Source organism: Drosophila erecta, unplaced genomic scaffold (assembly GCF_003286155.1).
Source record: "Drosophila erecta strain 14021-0224.00,06,07 unplaced genomic scaffold, DereRS2 tig00000055-arrow-pilon, whole genome shotgun sequence".
Lineage (NCBI taxonomy): Eukaryota > Metazoa > Arthropoda > Insecta > Diptera > Drosophilidae > Drosophila > Drosophila erecta.
This window is the reverse complement of record NW_020825200.1, coordinates 1007149-1021703: the sequence shown is the minus strand read 5'-3', so window position 1 is coordinate 1021703 and position 14555 is coordinate 1007149. Positions and strand designations below refer to the sequence as shown.

The window sequence follows — 14555 nt, the reverse complement described above, 5'->3', positions numbered from 1 at the left end:
CTATGAGGCGTATACGCAACGCCGTGCAGCATATATTTCTCATTAAGCCCAAACAGAATGCCGTTGCCATAATGAAGCCAATAAAGCTTTTTATCTGGCAGACAACGTGATTTATTTATGTGCCTGGGAAATTATACCCAAAGCCGCCTTTGATTCCAAATCCATACGAAGTTGCTTGTTGAAGAGGAAAAGCGCCAGCAAGGCAGCGGAAAAGCAGCGTTGTCGAGCAACCACATAACTTCAAGCGCTCATTAGAGGCGCAGCGGATATGTTGCCACATTTTGCGAGGCTTATAGAACTCGGGCCAAGAAAATTCACGTTGATATTGAGATTAGTGGCCCCAAGATGTGTACTATCCGCGGATGCATCCAGATGCTCTACTTTGAGCTACGGATGGCTCCGAATGTATCTGAAAGGAACAAATGGCTTGGCGAGCAGCAACTTCTGCTGCGATTATACGTTCGCTCCACTCTCATTAAGCTTGGCTGGGGCTCAACTAATAGCAATTACATGTTGCCCCTGCGGAAGTCCTTAATTTGTCAACGTGTGAGTGCGAGTGGGTGGTTGGGGTGGTTGGGGTTAGATTGGTTAGGGTGGCCAACTATCAGGAGCAAGTTTGTCAAGTGAAATTTATGCGAGAGCAGCGGCCGTAATTGAAGCGGAAATCCACAAGCTGCAGAGAAGAATCTAATAATTTACTTTATTTGCACCTTTGAAGAGTCGTCCTTGTGGCAGCAGCACCCCCGCTCTCCCCGAACTCCCCCCCTCCGCTGTGGCAGAAAGTTTTACACGTACACATGCCATCAGCAAAATGGAAAAAGTTTCCTTTTCTTCCCTGCCCCACCGCCCGATTTTCCCGATTTCCCCGCTTCTCCCGCTTTTCCCGCTCTTGCTGCTCATCAAGGCGCGCAAATTAAGAAAATTATCATGCATCGTACCTAGGCGACGGATTCCATCCCTCCGCAGCGAACTTTCCGTTCAGCGGAATCCAATTAAACATAAAAATGAAATATATTGTGACATTTTCCAATTAGCGGAGCGAATAGTTGTCTTAGCTATCGGCACACGCATAAAAAACAGCGAGCTATTGGACAATAATGTTGCAAATACATTAAAAATCGCTGATGCTCGGTACTTACTTCACTTGAAGTTCTTTAGCATATTATTCTCAAGACGTCTGATAATCATAAAGTTGGTTATAGTTTATTCATATTTATTTTTTGCGGTGTAGCAAGAATGATGGGCCCGCTGACAACATGTGTCATGCGAAGTCCCCTTCCTTTCTCAAGACGAATGCGGCACCGAGATGTCTATCGCTGGGAATCGCAGTTGGATTTGGGAAAAGGAGGCGGGACTGGAGGTGGGGGCTAATTAATGGCGTCGCAGTCACAGCAACAGCAACAAATGGGAATTACATGCCGGGCAGCAATTCGAATGGGGAGTACCCAGAACTAAAATGTCTGAAGTAGTGGGTATCGAATTCGTGTTGTAGAAGTGGACGTACGTATACTAAATGGAATCCTTTAGGGATGCCAGTGAAACAGCCAGAAAAATGTGCAACTGCAGCACTTTTAATTCCTCACTCAAAACTGTGTGTCCCATATTTTTTCCACCAGCCGGAGTGGGCTGTCTGATATCCCCAGGCTGCAAAGGAGCGCCGAGCATTTCTCGGTCCAACTAGCTGCAAATTACAAATGAGTTCGACACAAGAGATACACAAACCCAGTTTGGGGGCTGGAATGTAGTCGAATGTGAAAATAATTGCCAAAAATAACAGAGAATTTATTTATGCTCCACTACTTCGCTGGCAGCAGGATCTTTCCAGCGATGGAGATGGAGATGGAGATAGAGGAGGATAGAGGAGCTCGGGCAATTGGCAGTGGGTTTTTATGATTTTGCTCGGCATGGCCATGGACAGCTCTCTAAATGAGCAAAAACACATAAAAATGTTGAGCCATTTCTCTGGCCAGAAGCGCCGCCTGCTCCCAGCCTTTTGCCTTTGGCCGGCTGCCTTGCTTTCTGGCAATTTGCAACTAATTGCTACAAATTAATTTTAGTATGCTTTTAATGGCATTTTGAATGTGGCTGCGGACTGGACGGCACAATGGAGCTCTTTGTGCCAGTGCAAAGGATTTTTGTGGCTGCCTTTTGCTGTCTTGCCTTGGATTTAATGAGCTGCGACACAATCGTCATGGCAGATGAAAAAGGACCAGCTCGTCCTGCCGCCAACAATGGAGCGCATTTAGTTGACAGGGTCGCCAGGGACAGGGACACGCCCACTGCCGGGCCGACAAACTGGACTAAAGTTTTGCAAGAAGCTACGCGCGAAAAGATGAAATAAACTGCCTGGCCCAGGACTCAAAGGCAGGAGGCACGCAGTGCGTGCTCATTAGATCACCATTGTGCTGCATCCGGAACGGAGTAATGGGGTTGCCGGTTGCCGGTTGCCGGTTCCCGGAGTCGCCTTCCTGCCCCGCCCACGTCAATTTGTCGTGTCAACAGCAAAACTAATTTATTTACGACCTCGCTTTAAACCCTGATTATTCATACGCACTTGGGCTTCCCATGTCCTTCGTCCTGCGTCCTTGATACTGCTGCTTCATGCTGCGCCTCTGTTGACTTTCATTAGCTCAAATTACGCAAAAGTACTCGAGCGTCGCACGCATAAATCAGCCTGCAAATCAAATTCACTTGCAGATGCAGTCCACAGCCTCCACTTTCGTCCTGCAGGCAGCCCGTAAACGGCGACCCCGATACGGAGCACTGGCCGTTCCTGTTGCCCATCCGTACACTGCGAGAAAAGCACTGTTGGCCCAAGGAGGCTAATCCACATGCACATTGCAACATTTGAAGTCTAGTATCCATGCTTTTCAAGACACGCAACTCAGCCCACAACCGAGACCCAATTGTTCGCAGTGTGCCGACTCTATCTGTCACCGGGCATGCGGTAGCCACGCCCTGGCCATGTCGATGCCACCGCCTGTGTTTGGTTTACGTGCTTAAATTGGCAATTAGCAGATTAATTGTCACTGCCAATATATGCGTCAATATTTCGTGCAACCGACAGATGCAGTGCAGTTGCAGTTGCAGTTGCAGTTGCTGTTGCATCGCACGTAGTGGTAGTACGTAGTTTGCTTTACGGCCCTGTTGTTTACACAATTGTTGCTATGTTGCTGTTTGATTTCACTAACGAGCATTAGCATAAATTGCTCCAGTTGAAGGGAGCATATGCCATGCGCTGCGTTTGTCTGCATCATTTAGCCATGGCCACTGGAACCCAAAATGAACGGGAACAGTCGAAATTTCTGGCACAGCAATAGCCGCCCATTTGGGCATTCTGCGAGTCAATCAGTTGTAAATTTTTAATGAGTTTTCATCCAGCATGGGGACTGCACGTACACTGGCTGACTGACTGAGTGACTGAGTGACAGAGCAGGATGTGGCCACCAACCACTGGCCACTGGCCACACCAGGGATGTGGTTTTGGCCAGCATTCTCGCTCCTCTGCCTCTGACTAAGCAATTTGTCGCACTAATTAGCTGCTGCTGCGGCTGGCCGCTAGGTGGCGTCGGGCCATGTCGCAAATATTACGCATACGCCACCGCCGCCTTGCAAATTGGATTGTAAATGAGCTGTGGCACGCCAATCGATCTTCCATCAATGCGCATTAGTTGCTGCTTTCTCAGGGCTTTCTTGCTGGCACTAAATTACTATTTAATTGTATGTACGAGCATGTAGCATTGCTTAAAAAGAGCATTTTATGGGCATGCAAACTTTTTGTGCCCTTTAAATTTATCTAGCTTGGAGTATCCTTGACGGCGAGCATTCCGCTCCGCCTGCTGCAGCCGTCTTGTCTCCGCTCCGGCCGCAATAATTTCACACAAAATATTTCCGCAACACATCGTCGATGGCAGGTCCTTTGCCAATCCTGCCCCGCTCGGCCCGAGGAGGTCCTGCGATGCTGGCTCGTCCTTGCTGCTGCATTTCACTTGACTTCACGTTCTCATCCAGCTGCAACTTATCATTCCATAAGCATTTGTTTTGCCTCTTGTTTCTGTTTTTGTTTGCCTGCTACGAACCCGTGTTGTTTTTTCTGTGTGCAGCATAACAAAATATTTTGTTGCATTTTGTTTTCCCGCTCTCTCGGCTTTCTGTGGCCCCCAGTGAGCACTTTATGTGACAGACACTTTAAAATGTGGCAAGTGCTCCTTTTGGCAAGCCATCCTCGATGCTCTGGTCACATCCTCCTCTGGCACATCCTGAGTGCCATCTCAAGGCGGTATTAATGCAAAATTATGTGCCACGTAAACTAATTTTTATAAGGGCTACTGGCCTACGATTTACGAGCCCTCGCACTTGCCGCAATCCTTTCATAACATTCGGCGACCATTTTATTGCCCCGTTTGCTGCCACTTAGGAATGGGGCGAGAAAAAACCCAAAAAATACCGCGTGGCGCATTAAAATGTTGCCCAAGCCTCCAACTCCAAGTCCTCCAAGCCACTAGGCACTCAGAAAAACTGCAAGTGCAACATCGAGCGCACATTTCTAACATCTTAGATTCGTCTTAATAAGAGAGTATACCATTTCCAGTGGAAATGTGCTTCTAACTTGTAAGGGATTAATAATAATACTTGGTGGATGGTGCCCATTTCTCTAACTGTAGCTGTTGTTGTTCAAGCTGAAATTTATATTAGGCCAACAAAGTCGCCCTGGAGAAAAGGCAGGGAGGGATGGGGGAAGTAGGGCTGCCTTTGGCGATGGCGCCTGCTCTCAAGTGCTCATAAATTCACGAAAATTTCACAGCCGCCGACGGACCAACAAAATAAAAAGCGTCCTGCATGGGGGAGGGGGGGTGGAAGGGTGTGGCAGGGGAGCGGCGTCAGCTGTTGCAGCCCTTGGCCGGAAAACCCACCCCCCACCATTTTCCATTTTCAGCACACACTCGACTTTGGTTTGGCAACATAAATTGTTAAAGAATTGCCACTTTACAGTCGTAAGGAGCACATAAGCCGGACAAATAAAACCCCTTTCCCAGGGCCCAGATCCTTGAGGTGGTCCTTGGTCCTAGGTCCTGGCTCGCTGGACAGCGGGGACGCGATGCAGTGGAGCAATCAGTCGCAGACCTCGGATTGGATGTCATAAAAATGCCATCCACTGAAAGGGGAGCACTTAAAGCTGCGTTGGCGCTGGCGCTGGCTCTTTGTCATCATTATGGCATCCAATTTGTACTCAATAAAGGAGCCAACTCAACCATGATGAGAGCGATGTCCTGCCACTGAGTCCTACCAATTGTTTTCCATCAAAGTAGCATGTCACGGGACCACGAGTCCCGGATCGCCTGCCAATCCACTGAAGGCAGCTGCAGTTTTCGGCCAACCCATTGGTCATGTATTTGGCTATCTTCTGTGCGTCCAAAGTCGGTGGCTCGAGGTCCTGGCATCTGAAGTGCCGTGATTTATAAGCGCTTTGCCGGCGATAACACAAGTGGGCTGGACCAACAAACAATGGCCAAGGGGATGTGGAATGGTAGGTTGGTTAGATGGTTGGATGGCTGGATGGCTGGATGGGATGCAGTGCAGAGCACACATGCAAATTTCGCATTCCACATCCACAGGACCTTCTTTCAATTTTCTTTGTCCGGTTTTGCGGTCGCTTGGCTTTCCGGCAAATTTTTATCTCAAGTTTCGGGGCCCCGTTGACAATAAAAATGGCAATAGGATGGCGGAGGCCATCGCAACCGCACAAATGCCTTTTCTCCTCGCCCATATCATTAATTTTGCACAAAAGGACGAAATGTCCTTTTGCCAAGTGCAGAATCGGGCACAGGCGGCGGTATCCTTCGACTGGACCAGCAAATAAATAAGGCAAACAGCCGGACTTTGTTGTGCATTGGCAGCTTTTGCGGTTGGCATTGCTTCGGTTTTGCACGGCAAAAATCTATGCTTACAAGGAAATACCTTTATAAGGCATTGAACTGTATTTTGTGCACTTTCCACACCAGTTATTGTAAGCAACAAATCCGAGTATTTGAAATAAATTTCTAGACAATTGTTTTCGGGAATCCACTTCTATTTTCTCTCTGTGTTTTTGGGCCTTCCGATGAAACTGCGGTTGAGGTCAAGCAAAAAGAAGAGGCTGCAACACGTTCGACATTTTGTGGTGCTCATGCTGCGTTGTGTTTCCAAATTGAAATTGTTTTGCCAAAACAGCAGCCCCAGCAAACCAACTAAGGCCAGAGAACCACTGATTAGGAGACATATACTTGCATGTAGATGTAATAATAAGAAGAGAAATAGAATGACAGCCTGGTCCACCCTAATTTCTGCTTAATTAAGCACGGAAAAATCAATTTAGGCGCCCATTTCACTGCTTGACTGAAATTTGAAATGCTAACCGTTGCGCTGTGGTGAGTTGTGTGAGAGTGCTGCCACCCTGCTAGAAAAACATGCCAGACAGGCTGTGGTGAGCTCTGGCCTTTGAAATTATATCAAGCAAAACGAAGCTCTAAACTATATTTCATGACAATTTTCGAGTTCTAGGGGACACATCACAGCCAGAATGACTGATTCGGGCTCGAATCCCACGGAGGATCCCGCTCGCCCAGCGGAAAGCGTTGAAAAACCCAACAAGGAGCGCCTGTCGAAGCCGCCAGTGCGATACAGCAAAGCCAAGCGACAATTTCAATGCTGCGTGGCCAGGGAATGTAAGATTACAGGGTATTGCTAGTGGGTATTTCAAGGCACTCCTCTTCCGTCCTCCTGCAGACTACAGTGAGTACTCCAACATGGTGGACACGCTGCACATCACGCCGCGCATGATGGTGCACAACAAGTGCTTCAGGGTCAACAGCACGTACGGCCTGACGCTCAACATCAAGAACACCGGACTGTTCCCCCGCCTAATCAATGTGACCACCGACAGTCCCGAAGACACTTCTGTTTCCATACCGGAACTGGAGCTGCATCGCTTCCTGGACACTGACGAGACCCTGGAGGTGAAGATCTGGATCAGGGCCTCTTCCAAGCGCGACATCAATCGCAGACGCCACATCCTGGTCGAGTGCTTTCACCCCAACATCATCTTCCAAGTGCCCATCATTGGTGAGTGCCCTGGTTGTGTCTGGTTGTTATGACTCGAATCCCACTACCCGGTCTCCGGCAGTCTTGGACAAGCTGGATAGTCCCTCCATTAGCGACACTATCACCTTTCCCAGCTGCGTGCCCGGCAACAAGAGCCACTTTGAGATGATCATCTACAACCCCACCAAGGATGTGGTCCGGGTGCGGTACAGAAAGTAAGTTGTGCAGCTCGAAGGACACCAACGGGACTTAACTCCCACCCTTGCAGCACCAATCGGGGCCTGCAGATCAGTAACAACAACAAGGACATCCTGCCGCCGAAGGACTACGCCAAGTTCCTGCTGGTCATCCAGCCGAAGAAACTGAACGTCTACAGGGGTTTCTTCAACATCAAGTTTGGCGTTTGTGAGTATCCCAAGTCCCTCACACCCATCCTTCACCTGTGCTGACATCGCATCCATTGCAGTGCCCCCCAAGCCGGTGATGTTCTTCTTCACGCCCAAGTCCATGGGCGTGCACCTGAGCATCGGCAGCGTGCTCTTCGGCATGACCAGGTTTTCCCGGGAGGATGTGCGCTCGGTAACCGTATGCAACGAGAGCACCCACGAGGTCTTCGTCGTCGGCAAGTTCTACTCCGAGCCGGCAGTGGCTAGCGACAGCCTCGGCAAGGAGGACACGCTCTCCAACAAGCTGATCGACGACGCCGTCAGCATGCACAGCGTGCTGCTCTACGACTTCGAGGAGGACACGAGTGTCCAGAACGTCCAGATCGATGCGGAGGCGGCCAAGCACTTCGACTACGACGCGCCAGCCAGGATTGGAGCCACCTCCTCCGTCGACATAATGTTAATTTTCCGTCCGAGCTACAGTGCCGAAAACCCATTTTCGGACAACGTGGAGCCCCCGTACTTCCAGCGCTCGCGAGTCACCTTTTGCTTCAGCGACGCCCAGGAGTGCATCGAGTCGCACAACGTCATCCTCTCCGGATCCATCGGCGGCATTCAGTTGGAGTTCCATCCGAAGGTCATTGACTTCCGCAAGATCTACCTGGGCGAAGAGCACTGCGCCCAGATCAAGGTGCTCAATGTTGATGGTAGTACTGAATCCACTAAGCTATGACCACCGCCAGTTCATGGCAACATAAATTGCATATCTCCGCAGATGTGCCCGCCAAAGTGGTGTACACAGACTGCTCGGATCCCGAGGTCTCAGGCATTCGCATCACGCCAGCAGAGGGCTTCTTTCTGGACCCGTGCACACGCGGCATCTTCAACGTGTCCTTCTACACGCTGCTGCCCTCCCGGTTCACCAACAACTTGCGCTTCAAGGTGCAGAATGGAGCCCACTACAAGATCACACTAAAGTAACTACCCATGTAAATGTTTCCTGCACGTTTCGCCCCTGATGACCCCAATCTTCTCCAGGGGTACTGGGCAGCCGGTGCAGCTGCGCACCTTCCCCCAGCTGGTGGAGTTCGGCAGCATTCCCATTGCGGTGCCCCAGAAGCGCTACATGCTGCTCATGAATCCCCTGGCAGTGCCCATCACGCTCCAGGTGAAGACCACAGAGGATGGCGAGGAAACGCCGCTGGTGCTCAACATACGCAGCGCCACGGAGTTGCTGCCCATAACGGTGCGGGATCCCATACGACATCTGCAGCAGGTGCACGAGGATCTGCAGAGCCAAAAGCCGGAGGAGCAAGGCGAGATCCGCTTTACGAACACCGATTTGGAACTGCTGTCTATGAAGTCGGTCAAGTCCAGCGACTCCGTCTACAGCTCGGAGTTTGAGGAGGAGGTGATGGGTAAGCCTTGGGAGCGCGATAATGCTATATGTTACTTACTGTTACTGTCCACATAGAGCCCATCCCGCAGATGGCCGCCCATCTGCTGACCAGCCTGAAGAAGCAGAAGATCTTCGAGAAGTCCGAGACGGACCGCCGCGTGATCCAGGAGGCGCTGGTGGGTCTGCTGAGCTCCAAGTACTTCTCCGTGTTCACCAAGCACAACAACTACATATTCATGGACTGGAACGGCCTGCCCAGCGATCCGCGGGAGGTTCACTGCGACAACGAGATCATCTACCTGCGCCCCAACACCGGACGCAGCATCACCATCCTGTTGGTGCCCAACAAGGCTGGCTATTTCCACCGATCGCTGTCCGTGCGGATTTGTCCCGTGGTCGCAAGCCCATCCTTGGAGTCCAGTGACGATCACCCCATTATGAAGACCATGATCAAGTCGGAGTTCCTGTGCTCGAAGCTCTGGTTCGAGTATAACTGCGTTGTGCCCGACATAGCGTGGTCCAACATGGTGGACCTCTCAAGCCGAACCATTTACGCTGGCGAGGACTACGACTTCGAGATGACCTTCGCCAACAGGTCCATCATAGGCGGCTTTCTGCACTTTGATGTCGTTGTAAGTCCTGGAAAACCCCTTTTGGTCCCTCGAGCCGGATCGAAAATGTGGAAAATGTTGCTGCCAACAGTGAAACTACACTTTCCCCACAGCCCAACGACATGACCTTCCGGGACGGCACTTGGAAATTCTTCATTGACGGCGGCTCGGAAGTCACTGCCAAGTGCGCGGTCACCTTCCGCTCGCTGGGCAACACCAGGCTGTCGGGCATGGTCAACATCGTGGGCGCCAGCCGACCCTACCCCTTCCACCTGTTCGCCAACGTGTTGCCCACGGAGATTCGGGTCACGCCCATGTTCGTGCACCAGCGCCTGCAGGTCTACGAGAAGAGCGTGGTGCACTTCTACATCGACAACTATACGCCCACGATGACGAAGCTCAGCATGAGGCTGGTAAGGATACGCGGATATACTTCAAACCCACTTCCTACCAAAGACACTGTTGTACTGTGCAGAGAGATATCGAGTTTCAGTACCTGACGTCGCGGGGAGGAGCTCTGGCGGCATCGGGACAGAGCATGTACACCACCCTGGTGTCGGTGTTCACCGATCCCGATCTGTACCAGAACATCCTGTACATCGACCTGCAGTTCGACAATGTGATGATGCTGCCCATCACCTTTCTGGTGGAGGGCGTGCCGCTCCACTTTGAGCCCGATATCCGCAAGGGCTTCGATGCGGGATTGCTGTACACCGACACCAAGGAGCAGTTCCAGGAGAGCATCTACCAGCATCGCTTTCCCGTACGAGTGATCAACAGGGGTCATCGCGCGTACCGTGTCCTGATCATCCGGCTAAACTCCTATGGACCGGGCGCGAATGTCACATCGGGTTGCGCCACCAACGCCCTAACAGCCCGCTTCGACATGGAACCGAAGAATATCTACCTGTCGCCCAGCTGCGAACAGCAGCTGGACATCCTGGCCAGCTCCTACGTGGAGGGCTACGCCACCGGCGACTTCCTGCTGCAGGTCATCGACCAAAAGTACCCGCAACGCAAGCACATCATACGGATCAGGACTAGCGCCCAGTTCGTGGACTGCCAACTGCACTGGATCCCAAAGCAGGTGAGCCACTACTTACAGTTGAAATCCAATGAAGCATTTGTGCCCTTTTTACTTCCCCAGCTGAGCTTTAACTACAAGCGCTGTGAGCCACTGAAGGAACGATCCTATGTGGAAACCCCAGTGCTGGTTAATTCGTGTTCGGTGCCCATTCATGAGCTCAGACTGCAGGTGACTGGTCCCTTCAGAATAAAGGAGTTCTACGAGGACAACTACGAAAAGGAGATTCAGATTAGCATGAATGGCTCGGAGCGAAAGGAGATCTTTGTGATTCTCAACAGGGGAGGCCTTAGGAACCAGTATTGCCGCCAGGTTGAAGGAAGGATCGGGGTTTTTGCGCTGGGAAAGCAGCAGAAGTCGCTTCCGCTCCGGCTGGCCATTATGGTGCCGGATGTGGTGATCCTGCAGCCCGATCTCGTGCTTTTCGATCGCGGCCAGGCCTACGACAGCGTCATCAATCTGGTCAACCAGGGCTGCATGCCAGCCGAGTTCAAGTGGAAGAGGCTGGAGACCACCGAGGTGTACATTGGCGACGAGGACGACCCGAACGGCATTGCTGGGGAAATCCTGTCCGAGATTCTGCGGATGCTGGAGTACGATTTCAGCTGCGAGGACCAGCCAAATATGACCCGGAGATACCAAGAGTGTCGCTGCCAGTTCCGCCGCTTTGAGGAGGAGGGCGATTTCATAATGGAGCTGCTAGACGAAGTCGTCAACGATATGGATTTGAGGCACAAGCCATTGCTGTTCCCGCCCAAGGATCCACCCGTCGACCATGAGGACCGCGATCAGAGCTCCACAAGCGTGGTGCGGGAAACCATCTCGGACATTCTCAATCGCTTGCACATCGAGTCCAGCGACCAGTGGTCGGAGGTCTCCTCGGAATACTGCTTCTCCAGTCGCTTCATTTACTTCTACGAGAAGAGGGGCATCGTCGCGGACATGGACATGGAGTGCAGGCTCCACCTGCCCCACATCCGGCGGAACCACGAGATGCGGGCCGTCTTCGAGTTGGTCCTTCTGGGCGGACGCACTCAGCGGTTCTCCGTGACGCTGGTCAATCTGCCGCAGAAGATTAAGTTCCACAGGGACAGCGTCTACATGGGAATTAAAGTGGGTATATAGAACTGGAACCCAGTAATGCGTATTCCAGTACATTAATCTTATAATCCGTGCATAGCCCTGGTACGAGACCTTCGATACCACGCTGCGTGTCAGCAACTTGAGCAGGTATCCGCTCCAGTTGGTTGTCGCCGAGGTGAAGGCACCCAGCAAGGAGCAGGAACCCGAGAAGCGTCTGGTGGACGGCTACTGCAAGCTGGTGACCACCGACATCCTGCGGCTGGAGCCACTTGGAGCGGATCAGATACGCGTGAGGGGCATCCTCGGCTTCAGCGAGAGCTTCCACCACTCCTTTGGGGCGATGATCAACAACAGTGACTCCAGCTACTTTCACCTGAGGGGGCAGGGTGTGATGCCCATGCTGGAAATGGCCTCTCCACTGCCCTCCACTCCTCTGGATTCCCTGGAGGTGGCGGAGGAGTACCGGATGCTGCAGAAGATTTACCACTACGAGATCTTTCGCTCCATCACGGAGGTCGACGAGGAACCCAAGCGCGCAGAGGGCGAGGAGGAGTGTCAAGTGGAGGAAAGGCCCTCCCTCACCGAGGACTTCTCTATGCTCTCCCTCAGCGAGTCTGAGATGTCCTCCGAGCGGAGGGAACTGCACGACTTGCAACTCTTCCGTATGGTGCACACCTACGTGATGGTGAACAACAACCAGGAGCTGCCGCATGCCACCGTCCTGAGGCAACTGATCCTGGCGGAGCGGTACCTACAGCGACTCCGCTCCAAGCAGGAGTTGTACGAGCTGCATCAGCAGGTCTATCGCACCTACCAAAAGGTGCACAGCTCCCCGGGACTCAAGCAGTCGGCTATGGTGAAGCACTTCACCGTCCAAACCATTCCGTGCGAGCAGCACGGCTACGTCCTGGACCTGGGCTCCTTGCCCAGGAACACCCTGCGCCGCTTCGAGCTCAAGCTGCACTTCTTCGGGCCCGGGAAACTCATTGCAGCAGCACGCACGGCGGTCAGGATTCCGGGCTTATACGTGGACTTTAATGTCAAGGATCCCAAGCAGTAAGTATATACCACACATTGCACATATTTCAGGTCCGGAGATAAATATCCCTTAGCTGCGACAAAAAGTTATCCTTCTGGGCTGAGAAGTGCACGGCACTCGAGTACTTCAAGGACAAGTACAGGAATATGATGGAGCGAGTGATGGACGCGGAGCAGGATCCCAAGGTGAAGCACGCCCACTCCTTTGACCTGGATAGAAGGGTACAGCACCAGCGGGATCTGGCGCCGAAGGACCGGCGCCTAATGGAGGAGTACTACAACAGCCTGAACCGCTCCGTCTATCCGGACCACAAGCACCATTTCACGCTGGCCAAGATCTTCTCGGGCTGCTTGTCCAACTACTCCGGAGTGGACGTGACCATGGTTGGGCTCTTTAAGCCCGAGTCGCGGTTCTACAGGAAGAACCAGCGCGTGGAGGACTACATCTTCATCGATGTGAGTTGCTCTCATATTAGCTGACCTAATCCCCAAGTGCTGACACGTATCCCGCAGCTGCACATGGGACCGACTCTTCCAATCCTCCTGAAGGCCGTGCTCGTGTAAATTTTAAATTTTGTATGCATTTATTGTGGGTTTCATTCGGAGTGGATGGGGCTTCTTAGTCTTATGTGCAGTAATAAAGCTTATCTCCAAAGTTCCTCAGCAGTACATGTTGAGCTGGCGGAAAAAGTAGTGGAAGATGAGCAGGACACAGAAGGAGCTGGTCACCGGCAGGCCAGCCGCCTTGATCCATCCGAGGATGTTGAAGTCGTCCGGGTAGAACTCGAACTGCTCCGTGGGCATCTCGCCGCAGTTGGAGATCACCACCGGTTCCACCGGGAAGTCATCCGTGTCGGTTTTTACCTGCAACGGAAAAGTGGTCAGAAAAGGTTTCTATCATTTGTTCGTGGGAATGCGTTTCAGCCACGAAAGTCGGTTAATTTGCTTTGAATTTATTTTTAGTAAAAGGGCCCTTAAAAAAATATTAAATAAATAAATAAATATTCCTTCAAGTTGACATATTTTAAAAATATCTGCTCTGCATCTGTTTTCTTTAAATATTTCAAACAAGGTATAAAAACCCGATTCTTTGCTCAGAGTACTCACATCCTCGATGGCATAGATGGTGTCCATTCCCTCCAGCACCTTGCCAAAAACGGTGTGCTTCCCGTCCAGCCACTTGGCGCCCACGGTGGTCACGTAAAACTGGCAGCCATTGGTGTCCGGACCCCGATTGGCCATGCCCAAGTAGCCGGGTCTGTTGTGCTCCACGGCCAGGGCCTTGTCCTCGTCCGGGAAGTAGTCTCCGTAGATGCTGATGGAGCCAGTGCCGTCGCCATTCAGGATGTCGCCGCCTTGGACGAGGAAGCGGTCCACCACGCGATGGAATCGCGAGCCCACGTAGCTGGTGCCATTAATGCCGCGCAAGCAGATGTGCCGGAAGTTGGCCACCGTCTTGGGAGCCAGCTTGCCGAAGAGTCCAAACGTGATCCGGCCCACCGGCTTCTTGTTGTGCTTCACGTCCATGTAGATCCGCGATGTCACCGTGAAGCTCAAGCCACTGGCCACCGCCAGAAAGGCGCTGCACAGGATTATCCGATTGAGGAACTTCATGGTATTCCGGTCCTAACGCGCTGATGAAATACACCCAACTGAAACGCGTACTGGACTGTGGAAACTGTGGAAAGTGAAAACAGCGAATTCTGGGTCGCGGGCCTGGATACGGAAGCCCCAAAAGTTCCAGGTTAAGTGCAAGCGCCGCATGATGATGGCATACCCCCTGAAAACAAATCGATTTGAGCAACCAAATGGGTAGAGTATCCAAGAGCTCCAAAAGGAAATTGAAAAGTTCCGTTTTGTGTTTTGTAAAAGAT

The 14555-nt window shown here is 51.8% G+C and overlaps 2 protein-coding genes across 2 annotated transcripts; one reads left to right on the top strand and one right to left on the bottom strand.

The window, feature by feature from the left end:
• The first annotated feature begins 6465 nt into the window (after positions 1-6465).
• LOC6541119 lies at positions 6466-13333 on the top strand. Its single transcript, XM_001968194.3, has 14 exons — positions 6466-6704; positions 6766-7101; positions 7163-7295; positions 7349-7485; positions 7547-8173; positions 8242-8443; positions 8505-8884; positions 8941-9497; positions 9590-9889; positions 9952-10563; positions 10624-11673; positions 11741-12699; positions 12756-13137; positions 13195-13333. The coding sequence occupies exons 1-14, from the start codon at positions 6560-6562 to the stop codon at positions 13243-13245; spliced, it is 5871 nt and encodes a 1956-aa protein (XP_001968230.2). The 5' UTR covers positions 6466-6559; the 3' UTR covers positions 13246-13333.
• On the bottom strand, positions 13243-14370 carry LOC6543219 (peptidyl-prolyl cis-trans isomerase, rhodopsin-specific isozyme). The gene is made up of 2 exons (XM_001968193.3): positions 13789-14370; positions 13243-13545 (listed from the first exon to the last, which is right to left on the bottom strand). The coding sequence occupies exons 1-2, from the start codon at positions 14293-14295 to the stop codon at positions 13342-13344; spliced, it is 711 nt and encodes a 236-aa protein (XP_001968229.1). The 5' UTR covers positions 14296-14370; the 3' UTR covers positions 13243-13341.
• Between the last annotated feature and the right edge of the window lie 185 nt (positions 14371-14555).